The sequence below is a fragment of the Cygnus olor genome, chromosome 2 (genome assembly GCF_009769625.2).
Source record: "Cygnus olor isolate bCygOlo1 chromosome 2, bCygOlo1.pri.v2, whole genome shotgun sequence".
NCBI lineage: Eukaryota > Metazoa > Chordata > Aves > Anseriformes > Anatidae > Cygnus > Cygnus olor.
The window spans coordinates 95,169,047-95,184,126 of NC_049170.1; the positions used below are offsets into that span (position 1 = coordinate 95,169,047).

The window sequence follows — 15,080 nt, forward strand, 5'->3', positions numbered from 1 at the left end:
CTAGATGTGCTTTACAATTTGGGTTTTTCTGATCTTTTGTCTCAGGTTTATTTTTTAACATAAATCGGTTGTCACTATAAAAATTAGTTCATCAAGGATACTAACAACTTTTGACTGAGCTGCCTCGCCTGTCAAATTTAACGGTGCTTGCTACAGAACAGTAACACTGCTACATTAGCATTTTCCTGCTGAAATGATGTTGCAGGTGTTCAGCACAAATACATTATGTGATTTTTCAGCTATATTAAACTAAACAAACACTAAATCAATAAATTAGAAATAGTATCATCTTGACTATCCCCATGACAGTTCACTTCCCATCAGACAACTCTGGGTTTACCACTACCTTTGTTATTTGTGACCCAAGCTGTAGGAGCATCAGGGGTTCCAGAGGTGTCTGTATCACTCTGTGAAACTGCTTTAATGGTGGAATTTAATGAAGATCCGGGCTCATCAGGAAAAGGCCCAAACTGATTGGAAGAAAACCCGTGGCGCAACGTCTGAGTCAGCTTCAGCTTGCGGAATCGATTGGACATCCTGCTCCACCAAGACTAGATTGAGAAGAAAAAAGAGCAAATTAGTTCCAACTAAAAGAGGAAAAGAAAAGTACAATTAAGTACTCTTTACTGCAGTGATAAAGGAATTTTACAGAGAAACTACAAAAGCAATGTTAAAATGGTTTGCAGTCATCAACAGAATCCTTCCCCATGATTTGTACAGGTAAGATTTACCTTTCTCCTTATGTTTCATTTGGCAAATAAATAGCTTACAATATTTTTCTACTGTATCTAGAAAGACAAGTTAGATAAAAGCATTAGGACAATTTGAGTGGGATTTTTTTTTTGCAGCTACATGGCAATTTCTTAATCTTACAATAAACTTCCAACTTCACCATCTATTCCAGCACTCTGACATCAATGAACTGGCATACATGTTTTCTTCTTTTTAGAGGCATGCACGAAAGTTTATCTGATCCGCACGAAAGCCTCTCCTTGAGATTTTAAAAACCGGTGGCAAACTGAAAGAGTTCTAATAGCATTCCTATCAGAATCAAGATTCGCAATACATATGGTGCTGCTATACAGTTAACTTAAACCCTGTCAGACTGGAGAGACTATAGACTGACAGGCAAGAAAGACTAGCTGTGAAAACAACACAAGCCTAAGGACTACTGCACCTATAGCTTCCACCCATATAGGTATTGTATATGTGGCAATTGTCGGAGCTTTGCTCAAGAATTTATGCAAATAGATTACAGATTTCTACATTTTTGTAGGCAGATGATATAAAATGCTTCAACTATTCGGGATGATTACACTTTTTCGTTATGTTTCTCCAGACTATACAAGACTTATAAGTCAATATTAAGAAAGCCCATGCAGTCCATTAAACTTCATGTGGCTTGCAGGTTAATAAGTAAAAATTCTAAATATGTCCTGATTATTTCTTAGTAAAGCTACTTCGCTTTCTGGAACACTTTAAAAAAAATAAGATACTTTAAAATGATGATATTTCATCAAGGCTATTTTATAAGATATCCAACCCAGACCTGTACTTTCCTCGTTTACTCTTTATTCTTAGCCATTCCTTCTCACCATATATATTCCCCTCTCTCCCTGACATTTAACATTTCTGAACTGCTTTCTGATATATCTCTTCCTAACTGTCACGGAGCAGAACTAAGTAATATAGATTGTAAACTTACTCCCCATAAATCAATCCTTCTAGCAGATGATCATTAAAAAGATTTTAAATCTGCACAGAGCATTACTAATGGACAGAGTCCTCAGACCTCTGTATCTCTTTGGAGTCATAACTAATAAAGATATACATTACTTTCATCAACAAAGACCTGGTGGAAAAAGAGAGACAAATAGTTCCGAGAAAGCAGTAAAAACCACACAGTTCAGCATTTATTCACCTTCCAAAAGGAACTGAAAGGGCAAAAATCCATCTAGTTTTAATATGGAGAACAGTGAGCTTACAAAAGAGACTGTTTGTACAACGTGGCTTGCTTGTTACAGGAACAAGCTAGCTTCACTGGGCAAAAAGATCACTTCTCAGTTCCTCTCATCTTTGCTACTCTTTATAGGCTTCTGATCTGCTAACATAGGCTCTCACCACAAAGTCACCTAAAATGGAGTAAGTGTAGCTACTACACTACCATACAAAGTACTCTACTACTCTCTGGCACCGAAGGAAAGCTAGTAGAGAAGCTCATCTTGTCTTCTGGTGTTCAGAGTAGGGTCGTCTGAGCTGCGGAGCATCCAGCGTGTTGCTGCAGAAAGTTGTGGTCTATCCATATACCTTGCCCATGAGAGACATATAGAAGCTAGAACAAAGGGCTTTAAGCTAGATTGAAAAAGCCAAATAAAAATGCACCAGTGGTTAAAATAGCGTCTGTCAAAAGGCTATGATCTAGTAGCAGTGGGAGAATGCAATAGTATCAAAAAAAAACATAAAAGAGGTGTTGCCACTTGAGAAATATCTTATATACTTCTAACAATATTAGAAAAGAAAGAATTAGGGGAAGCACTGGAAATCTCTGTCTTCAAACAACTTTATAAACAACTTTATCCTAAAAAAGAAACTGAATGTGATAACTTACATTGCTCTGCTACTGACATTGAGGGTATTGTTTGCTGAAAAAGCACGGGCAACAAGAAAAGAGGAAATAAGATCTTTGCATACACCAAGGACACAACTTTGTTTCCAAGTCCAGAAAATGGTGGGAAACGAAGTACTTATTAGTTCCTAAGTGAACCTCTAAGTAAAAGGGGTAAAGGATGAGAAAACAGTCATTGACCACATAGAATCACAGAATGGTTTGGGCTGGAAGGGACCTTAAAGACCATCTAATTCCAACCCCCCTGCCATGGGCAGGGACACCTCCCACCAGACCAGGTTGCCCAAAGCCCCATCCAGCCTGGCCTTGAGCACCTCCAGGGATGGGGCATCCACAGCTTCTCTGGGCAGCCGGTGCCAGTGCCTCACCACCCTCCGGGTAAAGAATTTATTCCTAATATCTAATCTAAACTGACCCCTCTTTTAGTTTAACGCTACTACCCCTTGTCCTATCCCTACACTCCCTGACACAGAGTCCTTCCCCAGCTTTCCTGTAGGCCCCCTTTAGGTGCTGGAAGGCCGCTATAAGGTCACCTTGGAGCCTTCTCTTCTCCAGGCTGAACAACCCCAACTCCCTCACCCTGTCTTTGTAGGAGAGGTGCTCCAGCTCTATGATCATACTTGTGGCCATCATATGGACTTGTTCTAATACTTCCATGTTCTTCTTGTGATGGACCCCCAGAGCTGAACACAGTACTCCAAGTTGGGATCTCATGAGAGCAGAGTAGAGGAGGAGAATCACCTCCCTCGACCTGCTGGCCACGCTTCTTTTGATGCAGCCCAGGATATGGTTGGCTTTCTGGGTTTTAAGCGCACACATTGCCAGTTCATGTTGAGCTTCTCATCAGCCAACACCCCCAGGTCTTTCTCTTCAGGGCCTGCTCTCAATCCATTCTCCACCCAGCCTGTACTTCTGCTTGGGATTGCCCCAGCCCAGGCACAGGACCGTGCACTTGGCCTTGCTGAACCTCATGAGGTTCACACAGGCCCACCTCTTGAGCCTGTCCAGGTCCCTCTGGATGTCATCCCTTCCCTCCAGCATGTCGACTGCACCACACAGCTTGGTGCCATCGGCAAACTTGCTGAGGGTGCACTTGATCCCACTGTCCATGTCACCGACAAAGATGTTAAATAGTGCTGGTCCCAGTACTGACCCCTGAGGAACACCACTCATCACTGATCTCCACCTGGACATTGAGCTGTTGACCTCGACTCTTGGAGTGTGACCATCCAGCTAATTCCTTACCCACTCAGTGGTCCATCTGTCAAATCCATGACTCTCCAATTTACAGACAAGGATATCACAGGGTAAAGTGTCAAATGCTTTGCACAAGTCCAGGTAGATGACATCAGTTGCTCTTCCCCTATTCACCAATGCTGTGATCCCATGGTAGGAGGCCAGCAGATTTGTCAGGCACAATCCGCCCTTAGTGATGTGCCTTTGGTTAACAGACTATTGAAATGAGCTTGCACAGATTAAAACAAAAAGAACTGATTACCCAGAGTAATTATAGACAACACAAACTCTGAACCAATATTATCTTCAAGGTAACTGGAGTGGATGGAAGAAATTACAGAAGCAAAAGGCAAATACATTACCACACCTACCCCAAAGAAGAAAATCTAAAAATTTACTGACCAATCAGCTTAACTTAGAATCACAGAATGACACAATCACTTAGGTTGGAGAAAACCTCCAAGATCATCAAGTCCAACCATTAACCTAGCAAAGTTACCTTGCCAGGTAACTGCGTCTATCACTAAACCATGTCCCTAAGCGCCTCATCTACATGTATTTTGAAGACCTCCAGGGATGGTGACTCAACCACTTCCCTGGGCAGCCTGTTCCAATGCCTCACAACCCTTTCTGTGAAGAGCTTTTTCCTAATATCCAACCTAAAGCTCCCCTGGCACAACTTGATGCCATTTCTTCTTGTCCTATCATTTGTTGCTTGGGAGAAGAGACTGATCCCCACCTCTCTACAACCTCCTTTAAGATGTAGCGAGAGATAAGGTCTCCCCTGAGCCTCCTTTCCTTCAGGCTAAATAACCCCACTTCTCTCAACCACTCCTCGTAAGATTTGTTCTCTAACTTGAAAGGACATCACTGAAAGAACTTTTTATGTAATCACAGCTTGTAAGAGACAGCTGGCATAGGTTTGTCAGGAATAAATCACACCAAATCAATCTCTCTGACAGACTAACTGGTGAAGTGGAAGAAAGGAGGAGAAGCTGTACCATAGCTTAACTTTAATAAAGCTTTTATCAATATTCCATGTACCATTCTCTGAACAAATGACGAAAATATGCTTCTAGTAAAATTAATAGAGGAAAAGCATGATAACCAACAGACACATTAACAGACAAATTACCAGCAATTTACTCTAGAATGGGGAGGGCATATTCAGTGGTGTGAAACATGAGCTTGGAAATATTCGTTAACAACATCAATGATGAAACAGAATTCATTTTGCACAGTCCATGTAAGACATCTATCTGGACAGTTTTGTGAGCACCTTAGATACTCTAAATTACACTGATGAATTGACTTTAGTAGGTCATTACACTGATGAATTGAATTCAGTGCGGGGGGGTCAAGGTCATATGTAAGCAGAAGAAATCAAGTGTATAAATACAGAAAAAGGAACAATAAACAAAGCAGTTGTACTGAAGAAAGAAAATCGGAGTTCCAACATAGCACCAACTAATCATAGGTCCTCTAAGAATAGGTCCACAGTGTCTTACTGCTGCAAAAAAATGGCAAATTTCACTGACCACCCCATGAGATACACAACTGTGCAAGTGGCTTTTGTACCCTGCTATGTAATATTGAGACTTTAGTTAGAATCTCATGACTTGTTTTGGATACCTCACCTTAAGACTAATACAGACAAACTACAAATAGTAAGAAGTTTAGGAAACAGTCTGCGAACAAGGAAATTTGAATACATTTTACTATTATTATAGAAAATAAAAGATTTAAGAGAATTTCCGTCTTTTCTAAGTACGTATATAGTTCCTATAAAGGTGAAGGTGGACACTGATAACTGAAAAACAATTAACTTAATAAGCAGCAAGAGAGATTTAGCTTATACCAAGGGAAAAAAATCTGACTGTAGGAACAGACAAGCAGTGGAACCAGCTGCAAAATTACACTATGGACCTTTTTCATCACAGTGAAAGAAGAGAGAACAGAAACTTTGTCAAGGATGTTCTTGGCATATTCATTCTGTCTCCTTACGTAAAGACAGGTGGGCTCATCGAGTTCCCTCTCATTCTTCCATTTCTATGATTCCACGTTTTGCCATCTGCACTGACCTAGACAGAAAATTTATGTACTGTCTGAGTCACTATAAATATCTCACTGAAACCTTCCGGGCAATTTGTTTTACAGTCCTGGCTCAGCACAGACAAGTTGTCCACATGGAATCATCACTGCTACAAAGCCAAGGACAAATCCCTCACTTGTGCATTCTCCTCACACACTGGTCTAAAGCAAGATGTGTTTGATGACCACCTCAGTCACTCTGAAAATATAATTTTTCATCTCTTTATTCTCTGTATGGAGAATAAGATATGTAACACACTCGTGATCAGACAGAATGGTTAATAAAGCACTAAGCAATGTTGGAAGAGGAGGTTATATTGGCTTTATATACGTGTATTTACACATGCACATGTATACAGGAGAATTGAGAATTATATAAAATATTTCTGCTGAAAAAGTGCTTAAGGCTTAACTTGTAAATACTGTAAAGTTTTGATGTTTTGCAACCAAGTATTCCAACACATCAAAATATTAAATGTCAGTACTCATATTTAAATCTTTATCGACAAATCCTACAAAATTGTTTTTTTTCTAATTTCACCTCAAAATCTTCTATGACCCCAGTTCAAGCATTTGCTTGAACTCTGCAAGAGTTGCAATCTGACCTGCTGTTGATCTGCTTTCTATAATGCCAAAGACTGTTCTGAAATCCCCAAGCTAGGTAACAAAATTCCTAAATAGGCCCATCTAAACTGATACTCAAGTTGTATCATATCAAATAATAGAACAATCATATGAAAATATCACTTGTCACTTCATTGTTAAAATTGCAAAATGGATTTGAGCTAAAGTAGAACTATAAATGGTCTTTAAAATTCATGTCAGAAATAGCCTGGAAATTAGCATGTGTGTTTCCAAGACTCTGATAACATTTATGCTAAAAATGCGAGATTACAGAATCAAGGAAAATCTGAGGTATAAGACCATAAACAAATTTTCACCTAAACAAATAAAATCAGCAACAACAACAAAATAAGCTAATACTTTTTTCCTTCTTTTTTTAAACACAGACAATATAAGTCACAATGTCCTTGTTCAAATGGCACACACTTATCTCCTACTGGATTATTGCCAATTTCTAGATAAGCATACAGCATTCCAGTGACTCTCCAGAGGACGGGTAAGCATGAATTGCACTCTCTTCCATTTTTCATATTAAAACCTCTGCTATGCCCTTAATTTTCAGTGCCAACCTCCATTCATGGTTGAAATAAAGTCTACCCTCTCTCGTAGAAGTCTGCAGCTTCATGATGAATCTAAACTTGTCCCTTTTATTCTCCTTACAGCACTATGATGAAGCCTCAGTCTGGGCTGTCCTGCACATAGTCACAGTATTTTCAAGTACACTACCTGAACTTCAGTTTACTTCCTACATCATGCTTTTCTTCTTCTAGGGCCCACTAAATACCATAAAAGAAAATTATAAAGAACAATTGCTGGAAATCCTACACAAAGCAAATACATAAACAGGCAGCTTCTCACTTTTTTTTCGGAGATCCCAAACACATTCACTTCAACTTCAAAGAAAAAAGATCAGCTATGAGTAAAGGAAAAGTTTACTAAAAACGGAGTACAATTGGATGATTTAAAATTAAGATCATAAGGGAAATTCATTTCCAAACTCATGAATGTAATACATTCTACTATTTAATTATGACATCTATTTCTAGGCACTGAAATGTGCTTTGATGCTGACTCTTCTTTAGAAGTCTTCCCTTTGCCTTGTTACTTGAAGAGAAAGAAAGCTGAACATACGCTACGTATCATAAAACCAGGAAACAACTAGGAATTCAGAAGGGGAAAAATCCCCACAACTAGTTACATATTAGATCCAAAGTACTTCTTTCTTAGCAATGACCTTCTCTGCTTCATTCAGTAAGAGTGACTGAATATATTTACCTTTAAACCTCCTTTGTCATCTGGCAGCATTGGGACATTTAAGGATTGCCTACTTCTGGAACAAGGCAAAGATGATCTGTTGTTGAGTTTATTCTTGTCTTTGTCTACTTGCATGCATGCTGATGCGAGTAACCGTACAAGTTCTGTGTCTAAAAGAAAACAAATTCAGATACTTTTTAGTCTGTTTCGCTTTGCCAAATCATGACTGATATGCTGAAACACCTCTCAAACAAAGCAGATGAATACCCAAAACTTTGTTTCTTGGCCTCTGTTTCCCACCCCTTCTCCCCACACAGTGGGCTGCAGTCTTATCAACGCCTCTCTAAACATTTATCAGTACAAATAATCATGCCATTCAGTCATGTGTGACCAAATGAACTGCCTGCTCACACACTTTGTAGAAGTTAAGAACAGCACTGGGATGCTCCCCTTTCTCACCTGACATAGAAGAAAGCAGAGAAAAAGGAATATTCTTTCTTCAAGCACAGGTTGCAGAAAAGAAGCTTGAAATTAAATCCCAAAGAGAAAGAAGATGTTCAGCCTAGACAATGAAGGGACTGAAAAGACATGGTAAGAAAAACATAGAGGAAAAAAGGTAAGAAAAAAAAAAGGAAGGAAGAAGAGGAAAAAAAAGAATAAGATGAGGACAGGAAAGCAAGAAATATTCTGTAAAACTGTATTTTATACAGAAATAAGGAAAGATTTTCAGAAGGACAGACAGAACCAACTTATATCCCCGTTGCTGAACAGGTAACAAGGTGAACTATTCTGTCTTACAGGGAGCTAGTTACAAGAAAAACACATTCACCATTTTTTATTTTCTAAAATTTTATACTATTAGTTATCAACTTTTGGCAAAGCAAAGATACATGCTAGTGATCAAAAACAACACTGTGAGTAAATACAGAGAACATAAACATTCTTTCTGTTAGCACTACTGTTTTTCACCTTCAGAGAACGCAATCTAGCTTCCAGGCAGGTTTAATAATAAAGTCCCAAATTAGGTAGGCTAAACAAACTACAACAAAATCTAAATGCGTTTCATCCAAGTCTCCCCAAAGCATGCTGTCTTTTTCTAAAGCACTCCCATGACTAAAAACTTGAATGCTGAAGTGTGAGTTAATCTCAGCCTTTACAGACCTAGTGGGAGCTCCAGCCAGTTCACTAGTCTTGTGCTGATTGCACTTACTTCGTCCTGTCCCTTTACTGCTGCCAAGTGGAAACTCCTAGCTCCAGTTCCTAGCTCAGAGCTAATGACACTACCTGAGCCACCACAAGTAAATGCTATTGAACTGGCTGTGATGACATAAACAACATTTTGTAGCACCTTCAGAAATAAAGACAAAAGGACCACACAAAATCTATTAGCCCATAAATGTATATATACATGTAAACAACTAATTAAAAAAAAAAACAAAACATTTTCAGGCAGTATCCATTCTTGGTCCAGTCTAGCACAGACCGCAGTCAGTATCTTGAAGCAAATTTGATGCAATTTCTACATCAAAAGAAATGTTTATCTGGTTATATTGCAATTACAAACATTTCCTCAGTGCTCTCTAAAATAACATACCTGGATCATTCAGGAGCATTATCAGGTCAAAAGCTGTGTATCCATTTTTTGCACGAAGATTGATGTCAGCTCCTTGATTTAATAAATACTTTACCACTTCTTTGTTTCTTCAAGGGAGAAAAAAAAAAAGCATTGCTTATGTTAAAGAGAGAGACGGAGTACCCCAATACACCATTTCCATCCTTTTATATCATTGCTCCTCAATTAATGATCATAGTTTTACCTCTTCAACAGCTAACCAAGCCCACAATGTGTCCACAATTTATTCAGGAGCTCCCATGACTCTTTTGTCAGTCACTGTTTACTCATTATAAATCACAATAATTGGCATGCAAAGAGTCAGCCTAAAAAAAACATAATCTGAATAGTCAGATTCTTTATCTGACCCTTTAGAAATGATCATGGTATTTGTTGCCAGTTTCCCTTTGAAAGGCCATTATCGCCTAGGGCAAAACAGCAAGTGGAAATACGAAGGTCAGTCCAGAAGTCATCACACAACATCGCTAATACTTAAACACAGCTTCATATTCAGAACAGATAAAAAAATTCCATTTAATAAAACCCCAACTGACTAAAGATAATTTATGAACTCCAAACAGTAAAGCACTTAGAGACACAAATTTCCTTGATGTATCTAAAATGCAAAAACAAATCAGCAGTAAATGATAATACAAACACCTCCTAATAAAAGCTCATAAAAGCAAGTTGCATAAAAGGAATCATCATCCCATTCCCATTAACCCCTCTCCCTTCTCATATACCTGAATAAATAATAGATAAATAAAAAAATAGCAGGACTAGCCTTGCAAATTAAAAACAATACAAAATAAGCAATGACAACAAAGCTGTGGAAAATATTTTTAATATAAAATTCCTCTTACACGGAGACTAACCTTGTATAAAAACAAACTCTGACACACATAAGCCATACTGAAGAACAATGTGCTTAAGTAGCAATAGTTCACTGCCAGCTCTAACTCTGAAGCTGACAGATCTCAAACAGATCTCTGAAGATCACTTCAGAGCATTCCTTCTATCTGAACATACTCCAAATAAAGTCAACCTAAAATGAAGAATGAACGTTCTCTCTCTCTTCTAACAAAAACTCTGTTTTATCCCCAATGTAGCTCCTCTGCACATTTCCCATTACTTCTTTTCCTTAAAAATGTGTCCCAACCTCCTTTCCAGTCCTGCACCTTCAGGGTGCACACAGTGACTCAATCCTCTACTGCCCCTGGCTCACACAGACCTTGCTTGCTCCTTCCTTCTAACTAGAAACTGCCCCCAACTACTGTTGCTCCTAAGAAGGGGTAAGCTGAGATTCTTCTGAGTATAAGGATTTCCAGTCCTTGTTATCACAGATGAGAGGAGTGTCTGAATTCAGACAGGAGTGTCATGTATTTCGACATTGCCAACTTTATGACAGAGATTACACGTGAAATTCAATTTATAAAATAGCTTTTGATTTAAAAAAAAAAAAAAGTCTGTTCTCCAGTGGACACACTCCAGAAAAGTTAAATGAAAACTTCTGAAGAAAGGAATTGTAAGAACGGTTTTAAGACTGGCAAACGTGGCACACAGAAAGGTGATTACATTGAGTTTCATAACTTGGTGTAGGCTTACAACCCTGATCTGGGGTGATAATATATTACAAAGGACTAAAAGCCATCAAAGGCTGGAAGTCGAAATCTGCATCAAAGCTCCTAGTGCCTGCCTGGAGCACAATGTTCCCAGTGCTTACAGAGCAAGACTCGTGTTTCCATATATGCCACTCATTTCTGAAATCCAAACTTGTTTGGGTTTGTTCTGAAAAATTGAGGGCATCCTACGTGTTTTAGAAAATTGAGGTCACAAGCCTCCACAATTCTTGTAAGAGCTCTCTGCTTCCAAAGTCAATATCAGAAAGATCTTTTCTATCTGGATATAAGAAGAATGAAACTTCTTTTCTGTTCGACCCAGAGAGCATACAACTTACCCATGGTATGTGGCCTGCATTAGTGCTGTCCAGCCATGAACATTATCCTGTTTGTCAACCTCAGCATTTTTCTCAACAAGGAGCTGGACAAGGGGCAGCTGCCCAGTTACAGCCGCAATCATTAACGGAGATGCGCCATCAACATTGGTAATATTGACCTGACTTGGGTCTTCATCAACTATCTCTTTAACCAGCTGAAAGTTGCCTGCAAAACAGTGATATAAAAAAAAAAAAAAAAAAAATCTACATCAGCAACATAGAACTGCTTAGCCACTGAATTAATATGTACTTTGATTTGCTGACACTGGTCTACGTTTAGTGGAATTAAAACAGAAGAAATACGGTATGTATCACTTCAATGTATATAGTCCTTTAAAACATTTTGCACATTAAACAATAAAGCAGTATCAATAACAACAGACTTATAGAACTGTCAGTACTACAGAATTGCAATACTACAGCTTCAAACATTAAAAGTAAGTATTTGTACCGATCTCTGTTTCTTCGTTTCGTCGATACATTTTCACTGGCTACGGGAAGTTGTGATATAAGCTGGAGGCACTGTTTTCCCTCATATTTTTACATACCTGCACACTTACAGTACAATTCTGTTACAAGAATAATTTTCTCAAATAATGACTAAGCCATTAATGCTGTATAAACTGCAGTGTATCTCATGTGAAGACACGTGTAGGGAACTTTTCCATAAAATTGTCTGAAGATGATGCAGAAGGAAAAGCAACGATGCTGAGACACTGCTGATACAACTGCTTTGCCATTCAGCAGGACTAAGATCCCCCATTGCATTTCTTTAGACAGGTATCACAGAAAACCACAATTCTAGAACCAAAGAAGGTGGGTACAAAGGCACTCTGAAGGTGACAAAGGTCATTCTTGCCCCGAGCAGGTAGAACAACACCCTAGGTCATATCGACCAGTAATTCCTCCTACAAAGGTTGTTTGCTGCTTCTAAAAACCACGACTGATACAATTCCACAACCTCCCAGTGAATTAGTCTATACCAGTGCTCAAACTTCTTATATTCAGAATGTACTTTTGTTTTAATTCTACTTCTGATATTTAATTTCCAATGCAAAACTTCCCTACTCCTTCCTCAAGAGTAATGCACTATTCCTGTCATCCTTTTTTAGAAGTAAACCTAACAGTCAAGTTTCCAGATAAAAGAGGCTGGCAGTCACTGAGTTCTTGTCTAGATTACAAAAAGCAGTGCAAAATCTGCTACGGAACATACGTTAGCTAGGTTGTGTTTCTTTTTTTTTTTTTTTTTTTCCTAAATCTTAATAAAGGTAGGAACAACAATTTAAAAAAATGTCTGAGGCAGTCAGGGTCATCCTAAGCAGAGGGCTTAAATTTGCCCAGCTCCCTTACTTTTTTGATGACATATGGTTGACAAAAGCACAGAAGAAGCTGAGAGGAAAGAAAGATCTCGGACTGAATATGTACCATTGCAGGAACAGAGGCAAAAAGAAGCAGACTGTCAACTGCCATGCAAATGGAAAAATTCTTACACTTTAAAAAACAAAACAAAACCAAAAAAAACCACTTCAAACAGTAAACTGCTTTATGGCATGGACTGCCTTCAACTCAATCACTGGTGTCAGTATTTTCCTTGAAAGACAGTCAGAATTCCAGATAAACCCTGCAGACACTTGAATGCATGCACTGAAACTAACATCTACCCCCACCCATCATCTAATTTCTTGGAAGGGGAAAGAAAAGCACAGACCTCATTTTCCATGTCCCAATTTAGTAAAAGACACCAAGTGGCTTTTTTAACACAGAACTGCATCAAAAATTTTGTTAAACAGAAACCCTGGAACCTACAGAGACTCCAGAATTGACTTCGAACTCTGTCCTGGATACTTCTTAACCTAGCAAAGTCTTCTTAAACAATGCTGCAATCCACAGCTGTGTATTCTAGAGAAAAACAAATGCAGCACACTGACTAATATTCATTTGACTCCTTCCTACCCAGCTTTAATGTTTTTAAAACTCAAATCAAAAGTCACACAGGTATGAGAAGGACGGCTGAACTTTCTAAAATGTAGCTGACATGAGGCTTTCCAGAATAAGTTCTGGCAGCTTATGTGTGAAGAATTGACATGTATGACAGAACTCCCACTACTGCTACCTATCATCTCTTTCTTCCTCACAATTATGTCTGCCCATTTCCAGTTCTGTTAGCCCCAAAAGCCATAAAGTTTCCGAGATGGTGACTTACAATAGTTAGTTAAAAAGCAACTGTTTAGCTGCAGTACCAAACCCTGGATTAGATCTCGATGCTAAGGCCAGGCTTGACCATTTGAAAATACAACTCTGGATTTTCAATAGGAATGAATGCAGTAAGAATAAAACTTGGAAGATAACTGTTGATTTAAAGGTGTGTTGCTGAAATCCATTTGGACAGATGTTGAGAAACAGTGGTATTTTCCTTCACAATTTTATTTGCATACAAATAAGAAAAGACACAAAAACTCATCAAAAAGGTACTAACTCAGAATTCTCCTTCGGGTTGCACTTCCCCACTGAAAGCAAGAAGATAAACCTCATCAGAGCATTCATGATTACCTTACAGGCAGAAGCAGGTAAATGGACAAAAAGCTGGAAGGAGAGGTAGCTGCGCTCAACCCTGAAGTTCACTTATTCTACATACACACATCACATCAACCCTGAAGTTCACTACATGCATATATCACAGTCTGGAGGGGTACAGCCAGCTTTCCATGGATCAGGTTTTCTTTGCCAGAGCCACAGAAAGCACAGCTTTGTTACACAGCACAGTATTACTACATCCACTGCATCCACGAGGCTGTATTACCAATGGCACCTCACTGCCTGGGACGTCTTGGCCCCAAGTAAGGGAAGGCTGACTGGGGAAAAACCCTTATGAGACTCTCATAGGTCTCATGGGACACCTCTCATTAGTTCACTGGATGTAAGATTTAATCTCACGTGAGAACGACTTCTTTCCTTATTTGAACTGATATTAAATAAATCCATCAAGTCCTTTACTTTTACTGCTCAGTGACTTTTTTTTTCTGTCCACGTAGCTAGGACCGCTGACAGTAGGCTACAGGTGCTATTGTATAGCTCAGAACATGTTTAAAAAGCAAAACACCAATTATAAAAGCAGGAATCAGAGAAGGCTCAAAGACTGAGCCTCTCTAAGCTGTCAAACAGATTGCCAACAGGGTAGAGTTTCTGATCTCTGGCATTATCAGCAACCTCAGCAGAAAGTGAATAGTCCTGTTTCCCAAGCCAATGCCATCAGATGGCAATACTCAGGCCAAACCCACAATTTCAGCACATATTCCTATGCTAGAAGATCCAGGAAAATAGGTAACCAGCAAGCAGTTAGCCATTCACCAGGAGTGCAACCCATCACAGCTTGAATCGAATTTAAATCAACAGGATGGCACCGTCTTTTTCTCTTTGTGACAAAACAGATTTATCAACTTTGTGCTCATGAAAAGTCGCTGCCAGTCATGAAAGAACGTGCAGGATTCGAGACAATTGCCCTTTTCCTGAAGCAACTTTAAACAGCAATGAAAACGTCCATATGGAGTAAAGACCAGTGTATTTTTTGCAGTTTTATTTTCATACTTCAAGATTACCAGGAAGGAAAAAAAATCATGTTAAAGGTAGCATGGTCTTGGAAA

General features: G+C 38.9%; 1 protein-coding gene across 2 annotated transcripts in view; it reads right to left on the bottom strand.

The window, feature by feature from the left end:
* Nucleotides 1-15,080, bottom strand: part of ANKS6 (ankyrin repeat and sterile alpha motif domain containing 6) — a 46,100-nt gene that overhangs the window by 22,434 nt on the left and 8,586 nt on the right. For both annotated transcript variants that reach the window (XM_040549351.1, XM_040549348.1), the window contains exons 4-7: nt 11,401-11,605; nt 9,426-9,532; nt 7,853-8,001; nt 347-551 (exon numbers count right to left, since the gene is read on the bottom strand). In XM_040549351.1, coding sequence (XP_040405285.1) covers nt 347-551; nt 7,853-8,001; nt 9,426-9,532; nt 11,401-11,605 — 666 coding nt within the window. The remainder of the gene's footprint in view (nt 1-346; nt 552-7,852; nt 8,002-9,425; nt 9,533-11,400; nt 11,606-15,080) is intronic.